Below are 11,626 nucleotides of genomic sequence, written 5' to 3' on the forward strand. Positions count from 1 at the left end.
AAAGGCCTCTCCCATACTTCTCCAACTACCCTGGTCATGTACTACTTGTGGCCATGTTGTCCCTGCAAACTTCTTAATCTCATCCGCCCACCTAACTTTCTGCCGCCCTCTGCTACGCTTCCCTTCCCTTGGCATCCATTCCGTAACTCTTAATGACCATCGGTTATCTTCTCTCCTCATTACGTGTCCTGCCCATGCCCATTTCTTTTTCTTGATTTCAACTAAGATATCATTAACTCGCGTTTGTTCCCTCACCCAATCAGCTCTTTTCTTATCCCTTAACGTTACACCTATCATTCTTCTTTCCATAGCTCGTTGCGTCGTCCTCAATTTAAGTAGAACCCTTTTCGTAAGCCTCCAGGTTTCTGCCCCGTACGTGAGTACTGGTAAGACACAGCTGTTATAAATTTTTCTCTTAAGGGATAATGGCAACCTGCTGTTCATGATCTGAGAATGCCTGCCAAACGCGCCCCAGCCCATTCTAATTCTTCTGATTATTTCAGTCTCATGATCCGGATCCGCAGTCACTACCTGTCCTAAGTAGATGTATTCCCTTACCACTTCTAGTGCCTCACTACCTATCGTAAACTGCTGTTCTCTTCCGAGACTGTTAAACATTACTTTAGTTTTCTGCAGATTCATTTTTAGACCCACCCTTCCGCTTTGCCCCTCCAGGTCAGTAAGCATGCATTGCAGCTGGTCCCTTGAGTTACTAAGCAAGGCAATATCATCAGCGAATCGCAAGCTACTAAGGTATTCTCCATTAACTCTTATCCCCAATTCTTCCCAATCCAGGTCTCTGAATACCTCTTGTAAACACGCTGTGAATAGCATTGGAGAGATCGTATCCCCCTGCCTGACGCCTTTCTTTATTGGGATTTTGTTGCTTTCTTTATGGAGGACTACGGTGGCTGTGGAGCCGCTATAGATATCTTCCAGTATTATTACATACGGCTCGTCTACACCCTGATTCCGCAGTGCCTCCATGACTGCTGATGTTTCGGCTGAATCAAACGCTTTCTCGTAATCAATGAAAGCTATATATAAAGGTTGGTTATATTCCGCACATTTTTCTATCACCTGATTGATAGTGTGAATATGGTCTATTGTTGAGTAGCCTTTACGGAATCCTGCCTGGTCCTTTGGTTGACGGAAGTCTAAGGTGTTCCTGATTCTATTTGCAATTACCTTAGTAAATACTTTGTAGGCAACGGACAGTAAGCTGATCGGTCTATAATTTTTCAAGTCTTTGGCGTCCCCTTTCTTATGGATTAGAATTATGTTAGCGTTTTTCCAAGATTCCGGTACGCTCGAAGTCATGAGGCATTGCGTATACAGGGTGGCCAGTTTTTCTAGAACAATCTGATCACCATCCTTCAGCAAATCTGCTGTTACCTGATCCTCCCCAGCTGCCTTCCCCCTTTGCATAGCTCGTAAGGCTTTCTTTACTTCTTCCGGCGTTACCTGTGGGATTTCGAATTCCTCTAGACTATTCTTTCTTCCATTATCCAAGGAGCAGCGGTGGCGTAGCGGTAGAACACCCGCCTCACGTGCAAGAGGTCCGTAGTTCGAATCCCGGAGCCGCGCAGTTTTCCACCGGATTAAAAAAAAAAAAGAAATCCGCGTGTTGATTAAATTGCATAAACAGGTCTGGAGTGTGTCCTGATCCCGGTGACCAGAACCGGTAACGCACTCCCTCACCAGAGCAGGATTGGCCACAACCTCCTATATGAACACAACAATTTCTAACCGCTGTAACTTAAACCTGAAATTCTCATAACATCAACCAAGCCACAAAATACATTATGCCACCAGCTAACCTTAATTCTTACCCTCCCCTATTCCTTCATTTCGAATTTTTCCTTCCTCTCCTCTACCACTCAATTTAATATACTGTTCCACGTTTTTACGCACATATCAAGTGTACGACATTTTATACACCTACCTCCTCCAACTTTTTTTCATGTCACCCTCCTATTGTTATTCCGGTGTTGGTACCCCCTCCCTTCCTTTTTGTCTTTTTTTATTTTTATATTTCTTGAAACACCCTCAGCAACACATTCCGGAGTCACAGACGTCAGGATACCTTTTTCGGCGCCTCAACCATACAGGGTGTCGCCACTTCTGTATACCGCCTTGACCACGCCTACATTGAGCTACTGAGGCTAACGTCCTTTGAAAGACCAAGCCGCTGCCTTCCAGCTACCCCATCCATTGCTCCCTGCACACTTTGTAGCCATTTTAACTCTTCCAAGATTACCCGACGCATTGCTGATACGCTACTCAAGTCATTCTTTAACTCGTGTCTTTTTTGTTACTGGTGCACTGATCGGCTGACCGGCTCGTCTACAGTCACAAAAGCATGCCGCCAACGACACCCCTGAAGGCTCCCTAACCTCTCGCTCCTGCTCTTTCTCCTACTCTTTCTTTTTCTCCCCGCCTTCCCGCTCTTGTCCCCTCGTCTTAGAAACCACGTTTAGAGACATCAGGTGACAGCGCTCATTTTCTTTGCAGTCTCTCCCTTTACAGCCAGCCGCCATCGTCAACAACCGCATGTGACGTCACTCTACTGACCCGTTGAAGCTAACCTGCCTAGGATGACGAGGCCGCCTTTGACGAAGATAGGTCCTCCTATCGAAACGTTGGCCAGCATTTCTGAGGCACCTTATCCCTAATTATAACCTTTGGACCTCAGTAGATAGTTTTGCAATTAGAAGGTGCCTAAGTGGGCAGCCATGTTGGTACTTGCGTTCCCGCCGCTCTTTCTTGTGACGCCGCAGGAGGCGGACCTAGCCGCGTCAGTGATCAACCCGACGAGTGAGAAGCGAGATGTGGCCGTCGAATCAGAGACCATCCTGCCCATCGAGCTCATGATTCTCGCCGGTCGCCTTTCCAAGCACCAGAGCAACATATTCGGAATCATCCAGGTGCTCACGTGGGAGGTGCGTTCGAAAGTGTGCCAGTTGAGCGGCTGTTTTGTGTCCTCATATCGTGCGCCTAAGTTTTTTTTGTTGCGCTGCAACCAAAAGAGTGGCACCTTGTTGTCATTCCCTTCTGTGTTTATGCAGACACATTGACTGATTCGCTGATTGGTAATGTCGTAGATGTGCGTGTGTAAACAAGTACGCGAGAGCATGTCGGTAAGCATGAGCACATGCTTGCACCATGGCAATTAGAGTAAAATTAAAAGCTTGAATTTAAAGTGTCGTTTTTGAGCACGTGAGCAAATTAGGAAGAAATTGACCATGAGAGGGAACTTGTTGGAAAGCACAAGGACAAGTCCACGATGAAACATATTACGATATCCTCGACACCAACTTCTTAGGAATCCCTAGGAGCGGTGTCCAACAAAGCTGAACTTAGCATATGTACTGACTGGAGCGGTGAATAAATATAGATAGGAAGCCTGACATTTTGGCAGCACCTAGCTGGTGTTGTTACCAAAGCACATGTTCTGTCACACTTAATTACAGCTAAAGACGGAACACGAGAAATCTCATGTATGGATGTGACCGCACCGAGCTAAATCATAGTCACACCAACTGTGCATTGCCATATACTTATATATGCGATTCTAAGGCCAGCCTAAGTGTTTTTCCATATTCGCCTCACGTATGTGACAGGACGAACGCAGAAACGCTGACACCGTGTCGCTAAGAAAACACCTCTGCTGAATATCTTAATGCGTGACGATCTTGGTACATTTATGAACCTTGTACGCGGACATTGTATTGAAAATAAAGGAGAGTAGACCCAGAGCCAACGATCAGGCAGCTGCATCAAAATGCCCGCGTGCTCTCACTTTACGCAGATTTCTCATATAAATGTTCGCGACGTTACACCCTTAAGTACAAGCATTTCTTGGGGTGACATGGAACTAGAATAAAACGTTACACAACCAGGGGTCATGATATCTATGCTGTTGAGGTCAGGACATCTATACATAAAAGATTTTCGGAGCGGTTGCCTCAGAGTTGCAAGAGTAGCATGCAGCAGTTGGCATGCTGTGCGCATATCCGAATGAAGGACTTATTCGACGGCACACGCGTTTCCAGGTGTGGCTCCTGTTCGCCTGCAGCATGGTGGTTTCGGCGCTTCTGTGGTCATTCAGCGACTGGGTCCACTGGAGCGTGGGAGGTGCGTCACCACGCCTCTCCACGTTTATGCAAGCTTTCAGGAGTCACTTCTGGTCTTTCGTCGAAAACAGCTGCCTCGAAGGTAAGACGACCGAAGCATCTTCCGATGCCGCGAAGTCGTCCTTGAGAGAAAGCCACACCGAGCGCATTATACGGCCTGCGGAGAGGGCGGGAAAGAATGAATTGCGACACAACGGGCTTTGGTCGGAACATCCATCATAATTACACGACATTGCTCGCTGAGACGCCGCGCTCGACGACGGCCTTATAGCGACCGGTAACGCAACGCTGAGAACGGATGCGAAGAATTTCCGGACCTAAAGCACCCCGAAAGCCCGTTTCTGTACACGTGCCTGTTGCCAAGGCAGCGATATCCGTCGCGGTGGCTAGGTGGCGATGGCGTTCTGTTGCTGAACACGCCGCAGGTTCGACTCCCGGCCGCGGCGGCTGCATTTAGGTGGCGTCGCATTTTGGTGGTGCAGAAACGGCCAATGTATCTAGGTATAGGCGCACGTTTGGGGGAACTACAGGTAGTCACGTTCACTTGGGGGCCCTCTCTAATACGACGGCGTATTAGAGGACTCCCCCGTACGTTCATCTGCCTGTCCATAACGGCAGGTCGTCAGGCAATATCCCGCAGTCTCATCCCCCAGTCTCATCCTCATTAGGGCAGGTCGTCAGGCAATATCCCCCAGACATCTCATCCCTTGGACAGGTGACGATCGGTTATTTTTCGTGTTTCTACAGCAGTAAGTGCGGTCCCCCCTTTTAACTCTCTAGATGGGTCCTAGAGCTCCGCGAGACACTACACTCTAAAAGAAATGTTTGCGCCATTTGGGTGCAAACGATCTTGCCCTGAAACAAGAGCCGCCATCTTTCTTTCTCGCCCGGTACTTCCGGGTCACGAACGGCATGCGCGTTATCAGCGTGACATAGCATTTTCGACAGGAAAGTAGCAAGCGCAGAGTTTTCAAGTAAAAAAAATAAAAACGCGAGGCAGCTGATTTTTCTTTGGCCACACAAGATACTCCGCAAAGGGTCTAAACGTTTTCGTTTAGAGCGTACTGTAATGTTTTTCGTAAGTCTAGCAATCAACTCGATCAACATTCGATTGTGTGCACACTTTATGATCGCGTGTAGCCTCCAAGTATACGCCCAAGAGGCTCTCGGCTCGCGTGGTGGTGGGCAGCTTCTGGCTCCTGGTGATCGTGGTGACCACTGTGGTGGCCGGCCAGATGAAGGCCATGATGATGGTCCGGGAGGAGGCTGACCGAATCGACAGCATGCGCCACCTGGCGTCTAGGCCAGCTATGAAGCCTTACACCGTCGCCGGCAGCGCGGGGGTGTCCTCCGTGCGTGTGAGTATCAAACATGCTAGTCAAATAAATATAATATAAAAAGCTTGCCACTTTGCAAGGTAACATAGTCGTTCTTTAATGCTGTATAGATGTTTTTTCCAGAAGAAGGGTGAGTGCGGACACACATGTAATTCAATAATATCTTTCAGAAGTCGCTCTCTTTGCTACAAATCACAAATGTTGAGATAGCCCTACTACGAATCAGATGCCTTCTGCTACTCCTGGAGGTGTGCGTGTGTGTAGACGCACACACGCACGCACGCACACGCGCGCTTACGCTCAAACTGAAAGATAAGCACAAGCCTGTACCCTCGTCAGTAAAGCGCCGTCGGCTTCGTTCCCCTTTATTTACGCTTTCTGGTGTCTTTCGCGCAGGATTCGAAGGACCCCGACTACCAGACGGTGTGGCGTATGATGCAGACGCACAAGACGGACCTGCCCACTTCGGTGGTACTCTCGGACCAAACTTTGCTCGAAGTGGTGGCAGGCAAGGCGGTGCTCATCCTGAGTCGTGCCAGCGTCGCCGCCAGGGCCACGGCGGCCTGCGCCAGCTTCGAGCGCGGGGAGTTCTACCTGGCTCGGGAGCCCATGTTCAAGTTCAACTCGGTCTTCTACCTCAACAAAAGGCTGTCTCCGGCGCGGAGGCAAGCCATAAATAACAGGTCAGCGCTTCCACGAAGTACTATAGTGCACGATAGTGAACACACGCGATCTGCCAACAGGTTGTGAGGAAGTAGAACTTAGTTAGCTTACACGGCAATATAGGAAAGGGCGTACGACAGTAGCGTACGTACGCCCTTTGCCATGTTACCGGTATTCATGTGCATCAAGCAGATCTCCAGGCTGCGTTTTTGGCTGTCCCCTTTTTCATTTGCAATTAGTTTTTCATGATGTGGGGCTGATAAATGTGTTTTACTATGCTGAACTTCAATGCCTAACCGGCGCTGTCGGAAACGTTTCACACCGTCATCATCTTTGTGACTTTTCAACTTCGCAAAACCGAACGCTGATTATACCGGGTGTCCCAGCTAACTTGAACCAAGGGTTTAAAAATGAAATATTGGAGTCAGGAGAGTGAAACTAACTGCATATTGGTGATAGGCATTTGGCGCACCACGGGAAATTTTTTGTATCGCAATTACTTAACTAGTAATTAAGATAATTTTTTTAAATTTTTTAATATTGACTTTAGACACTAAATGTGATTCGCAAAGTTGGAGAGCACTTTCAGAAACCCGCATTCCATTATTCGCCATAAAGAAAACCTTACGTGTACCTCTTTTTCCGAGCTCGAAAGAAAGCCCGCGAAATACAAAAAAAATCACGTGACGAGCACATTTGCGCGTCGCGATCGTGCTGCTCTCAACCGTGCTTTCAGTGAACGAAATCAGCTCCGGCCTTTATTCGACGGCCCCGTTGCAGCGGCAGGCCGATATCTTGGCGGGGGTTTTTCGTCCGCGTCAGCTAGTTGGCACCCGGCGACGACGACTTAGTCCCAATCTGATAAGATACTGAGATGGCGAGTCTGCTTTGTCACTCAGAAGCAAAAGAGAAATACAGGGAATAATGTTTCGCCGCGAGGTGTTGGCGGCTGTGTGTTGCAGTTTCCTAATGAGGATTTTGAAAGCTGGAAGCAGCGGTGAAGCACAGTTTGTCGTGTGCTCTTCTTATGCCACTCTCATGCGAGACTGAATCTTTGGTGTAGTGATTACTAGCACTGCAGACATGCCGTTTACAAATGAAGAGAAAGCAGACATGGTTCTGGCTCTAGGTGCATGTCATGGGAACAGAAGGCGCGCTGCAGACCTTATGCAACAATGGCACCCAGGCAGGCGGCCAAGTTCAGTAACGATCCTGCGTGCCTTCGAGACGCTGCGACGGATGGGCAGTTTTACGTCCACACGACACAGAGCACCTGTTTTTGACGAGGACTTCGAGACGCATATTTTATCGCTGTTCGCTCTGGAACCCCAAGCAAGCGTGCGCAGCGTGAGCGAGGATACCGGAGTCTCCAGGTCATCAGTTTGGCGAATACTGCGCAAACACCGCCTGCATCCGTACCACGTACAGCTTCATCAAAATCTGTTGCCACGGGACTTCCAAAACAGGACCGATTTTGCTAATTGGATTCTGATAAAGATGCAGGACGACCCGGATTTTTTGAACAAAGTGATATGGAGTGACGAAGCTAGTTTTTCGCGCAATTCACAGGTGAACCTGCACAATGCTCATTACTGGAGCGATTCAAATCCCTACTGGGTTTTACAGACGCAGCACCAGTACCAGTGGTCATTTAGTGTTTGGTGTGGACTTTTCGACGGTAGTTTGATCGGGCCTGTGTTTTTCGACCAGACGCTGACAGCAGATCGCTACACCAATGATATCCTCAGAGGACCCGTTGACGACTTCCTTTCGGATCTACCGCTCGCCAGGGCCACAAATGTGTGGTTTCAACACGATGGCGCCCCCGCGCACAGCAGCGCCAAGGCTCGGACCTGGCTCGACGCAGCGTTCCCGCAGAAATGGATAGGACGACTAGGTCCCGTGAACTGGCCAGCCAGGTCTCCTGATATGACACCTCTGGACTACTTTTTGTGGGGTCATATCAAGGACAAGGTGTACAGCACACCAACTTCCACACCGCAAGACCTTAAAGACAAAATAACGGAAGTCTGTTTAAACATGCCTGAGGCTGTCATACGAAATGCAACGGCTGATTTGGTTACAAGATGCCATAGCTGTATCGTCGCACAAGGTGACCTATTCGAGCACTTTTTATAATTGGTAAGAAACCGAAATGAAATGGAGTCAGGACAACCGCATGCCACGGCTGTCATCGCCGCACAGCCAAGCCATAAACCGCCACTTTTATTTTCTTTGCAACTGGCAAATAAAACTCCTCTCATTTGAAAACTTCGAGCTTGGCAGTCTTTATCGCGACTGCAAAGCGCAGCGCACTCGCTGCAATTTACACCGTCACGCGCGAACTGGCTGACACGGCCGAAGAAACCACCACCAAGATATCGGCCTGCCTCTGAAACGGGGCCGCCGAATGAATACCGGAGCTGATTTCGTTCACTGAAAGCACGGTTGAGAGCAGCACGATCGCGGCGCGCGAATGCGCTCGTCACGTGGTTTTTTTTGTATTTCGCGGGCTTTCTTTCGAGCTCGAAAAAAGAGGTACACGTAAGGTTTTCTTTATGGCGAATAATGGAATGGGGGTTTCTGAAAGTGCTCTCCAACTTTGCGAATCACACTTAGTGTCTAAAGTCAATATTAAAAATTTTAAAAAAATTATTTTAATTACTAGTTAAGTAATTGCAATACAAAAAATTTCCTGTGGTGCGCCAAATGCCTGTCACCAATATGCAGGTAGTTTCACTCTCCTGACCCCAATATTTCATTTTTAAACCCTTGGTTCAAGTTAGCTGGGACACCCGGTAGATGAACTGTGATGAAGCGGCTCACGAGCCTTGCCTGCCATATATTTGTAGCGCTTTTCGGAAAATTTAGATCAAACGTCCGCCGGCAGCTTCTCCAGTGTTTTGGCTGTTCTTGCTGCTTTACCATTTGTGTCCGAGTTTGGCGCCTCACTTGCGAACGGGTCTCTTGCGTCAGTTGTACGTGTTGCTTTCCCAGCTTGTTTGCTTTAAGATATCCCTCCCGCTTACACTTATCTTTCTTTTTCTTCTTATCCTTATTCAAAGCCAATGCTTCTGTGACATCTTAGCGTATATGCCGTTCTGCTTCCCATTGCTAAATGAAAGCGGGTGCGGGAGATGCCGAAAGAGGACAACTTCAACCTGTCTTCAGTGACATTTAGTGCTCGGGCCCCGTTGGCCGAAACATACGAAAAATGCGCGGGCAGCTTGTATCATGAGATATCGTGCGTCGATGTGCGCTGTTCCACGCGATTGCTAGATTGAACTGGGTACTACATCCCACATGCGCGATAAGGAGCGCGCGCGAATTTTGTGCATCAGAGATGCCAAGTGTCGGGAATGCATTAAGAAAAACGCTTTTACAAAATGTTGCCCCAAGACATTAGTTTTTGTTGCCCTCCTGGGCGTGTAATTCATCACTGCTATATTGAGCCCTTTCGTGGCTAGACCGCATCTGGCTTCTCTTTAGGATCGCGACTGATGTATTGACGACATTTTCCGTCTTTAGGATGTAGTCGCTTATCCTTCGTTGTCATCTGGCTCGTCCGCCGTTTGTAAAATAAACTTGATTTCTCTCACTCAGAGTTTGAAGAATCAATTACACGCGCGCATTGTTTTTAATGCCCTTTAAATATTTGACACTTCTCTCATTGTCCTGGATTGCATCCCACTGGCTATGTTTCAAGGGTGGCGCGCATTCTATGACTCGCGGCCTATAGGTATACGCCGCTGGTTTCTGATGCACTAAGGAAGCTCTTAGTTGAAGCGCTCCACCTTCTATAAAGGAGATAACGGTTAAACACTTTTTTTTTACCTGCTCTGCTATATACAGCGACATAAGTTTGCAGCCTGTCAATACTTGTTTCGACTGTCGGAATGGTCTTCATACCGAAGCTGTCAGAAAAGTTGTACAAGTTCCCGTTCACTACTAGCGAAAGGTTGTACGAATATCATCTTCTTATTGCTGCTGAACACTGTGCAGTCGCCTGTCGGCAACTGTTAATAGGCCTTCTAACGCTTCTATCTTTGAAGGTTTCTTATGTATGTTACGTAACCTTTCGCACTTAATTTGGACAGCCCAGCTGCCTAAAATGCTGTACAGAAAATATTAAAAAGAAAAGAAAAACGTCGCAGGATACTGTGGCTTCGCGAGTCCGGCCTGGTGGCCAAGTGGTGGCAGGAGTCTTCGGGCAACTGGGAAGGCTGTGGCCAGGTCATCAGCGACGGCCGCCTGACGTTCTCGGACTTCCAGGACCTGCTACTCTTCTGGCTCGCCATGCTGGGCATCGCCACGGCCGTTTTCCTTTGCGAGTCGCCTTGTGCCACTCCTTGCTCTCGTACTGCTGCCATCGATCACTCTTTGCGGAGAATTGTTGGGCCACTCCGAAGATCGGAAACAGTCGGCGCTTACAGCAGGCGCACTTAGGGCTAGGTGCATGACAGGAACGTTTAGCGCAAAGCCCCTGTAGTATTTATTTATTTATTTATTTGTTTATTTATTTATTGTGGCTTGGAAATGTCTGCGACAGATATTACACAGTAAAGCTTTTTGAACCCTCTGATTATGGTAACTTAGCGTGCTGTGGCGAACAGACACAAACAAAAAACACAAATGACGGGTGCTGATATCAACTGTTTATTAAAAGGGCACCAACCGGTACACGTGCTATTTTGTGCGCATGCCCACCATCGCTTCGTCTCGTCACTGCGGGGATATCATCGACATAAAAGTCGTGCGTGTCAAAAAGCGGTATCCATAAAACACTAACCAGAAGAGTGCAGCTACGTGGACGCTTCTTCGATGCACATAAAAACATTCTTTGCACGTTACCCTTAACACTGTAAACAAATTGTGTACTGTGCACGACAGCGAGCTCAGAGTACGTCTGCGACGAGATAAGCCGTAGTTGAAAAATGTGTGTCAATTCTGACTACCAGGTGCGCTCTGAAATATGGGTACCTTAGCGCGACAGGGATAGCTATTGAAGTTTAGTCCTTAATTGCAGTTATCGTGTCGTTTATGCCGCAGCTATCATCATGGTTTTCTGCCGCAAAAAAGTCGCCCTAAAATAAGGTTTCACGTGTCCTCATCAACGATTCGAACTTGCCCTTCAGGGGAAAGTTTCTGGCCACGGAAAATACCAGCACCCTTAAATGTGCAAACGTTTTTACTGTGCGCAGTATGCCACCAGCTTCTCCACAACGTGAAATTTAATGAATTAAGCGTGATAACAAGTGAGTGAAGCGAAACGTTCCGGCAATTTAGTTGTTCCCAAGTAAACGCGGCACTGTAGAAAAATCACATTTCTCATACTCTGAGGTATACAATGAAAGAAAAGCAGTCTTCTAGTTTTCACAAGCATTTCACGCACACTTCAGAGTAGTAGTTGCTGCTTGACTGAGATGGCACGCGGCCACGAGGAGGGTTTGGAAAGGGGTAAGCCTTGTTAATCACCGAAAAGCTCCTATT

General features: G+C 47.9%; 1 protein-coding gene across 2 annotated transcripts in view; it reads left to right on the forward strand.

The window, feature by feature from the left end:
- LOC142585521 (glutamate receptor ionotropic, kainate glr-3-like) overlaps positions 1 to 10,718 on the forward strand; it is a 35,402-nt gene extending 24,684 nt beyond the window's left edge. For both annotated transcript variants that reach the window (XM_075696324.1, XM_075696325.1), the window contains exons 4-8: positions 2,781 to 2,942; positions 4,056 to 4,218; positions 5,277 to 5,494; positions 5,870 to 6,156; positions 10,291 to 10,718. In XM_075696324.1, the coding sequence (XP_075552439.1) occupies positions 2,781 to 2,942; positions 4,056 to 4,218; positions 5,277 to 5,494; positions 5,870 to 6,156; positions 10,291 to 10,582 (1,122 nt within the window). In that variant the 3' untranslated portion in view covers positions 10,583 to 10,718. The remainder of the gene's footprint in view (positions 1 to 2,780; positions 2,943 to 4,055; positions 4,219 to 5,276; positions 5,495 to 5,869; positions 6,157 to 10,290) is intronic.
- Positions 10,719 to 11,626: the final 908 nt, after the last annotated feature.

Source organism: Dermacentor variabilis, chromosome 6 (genome assembly GCF_050947875.1).
Source record: "Dermacentor variabilis isolate Ectoservices chromosome 6, ASM5094787v1, whole genome shotgun sequence".
NCBI classification, from domain to species: Eukaryota; Metazoa; Arthropoda; class Arachnida; order Ixodida; family Ixodidae; genus Dermacentor; species Dermacentor variabilis.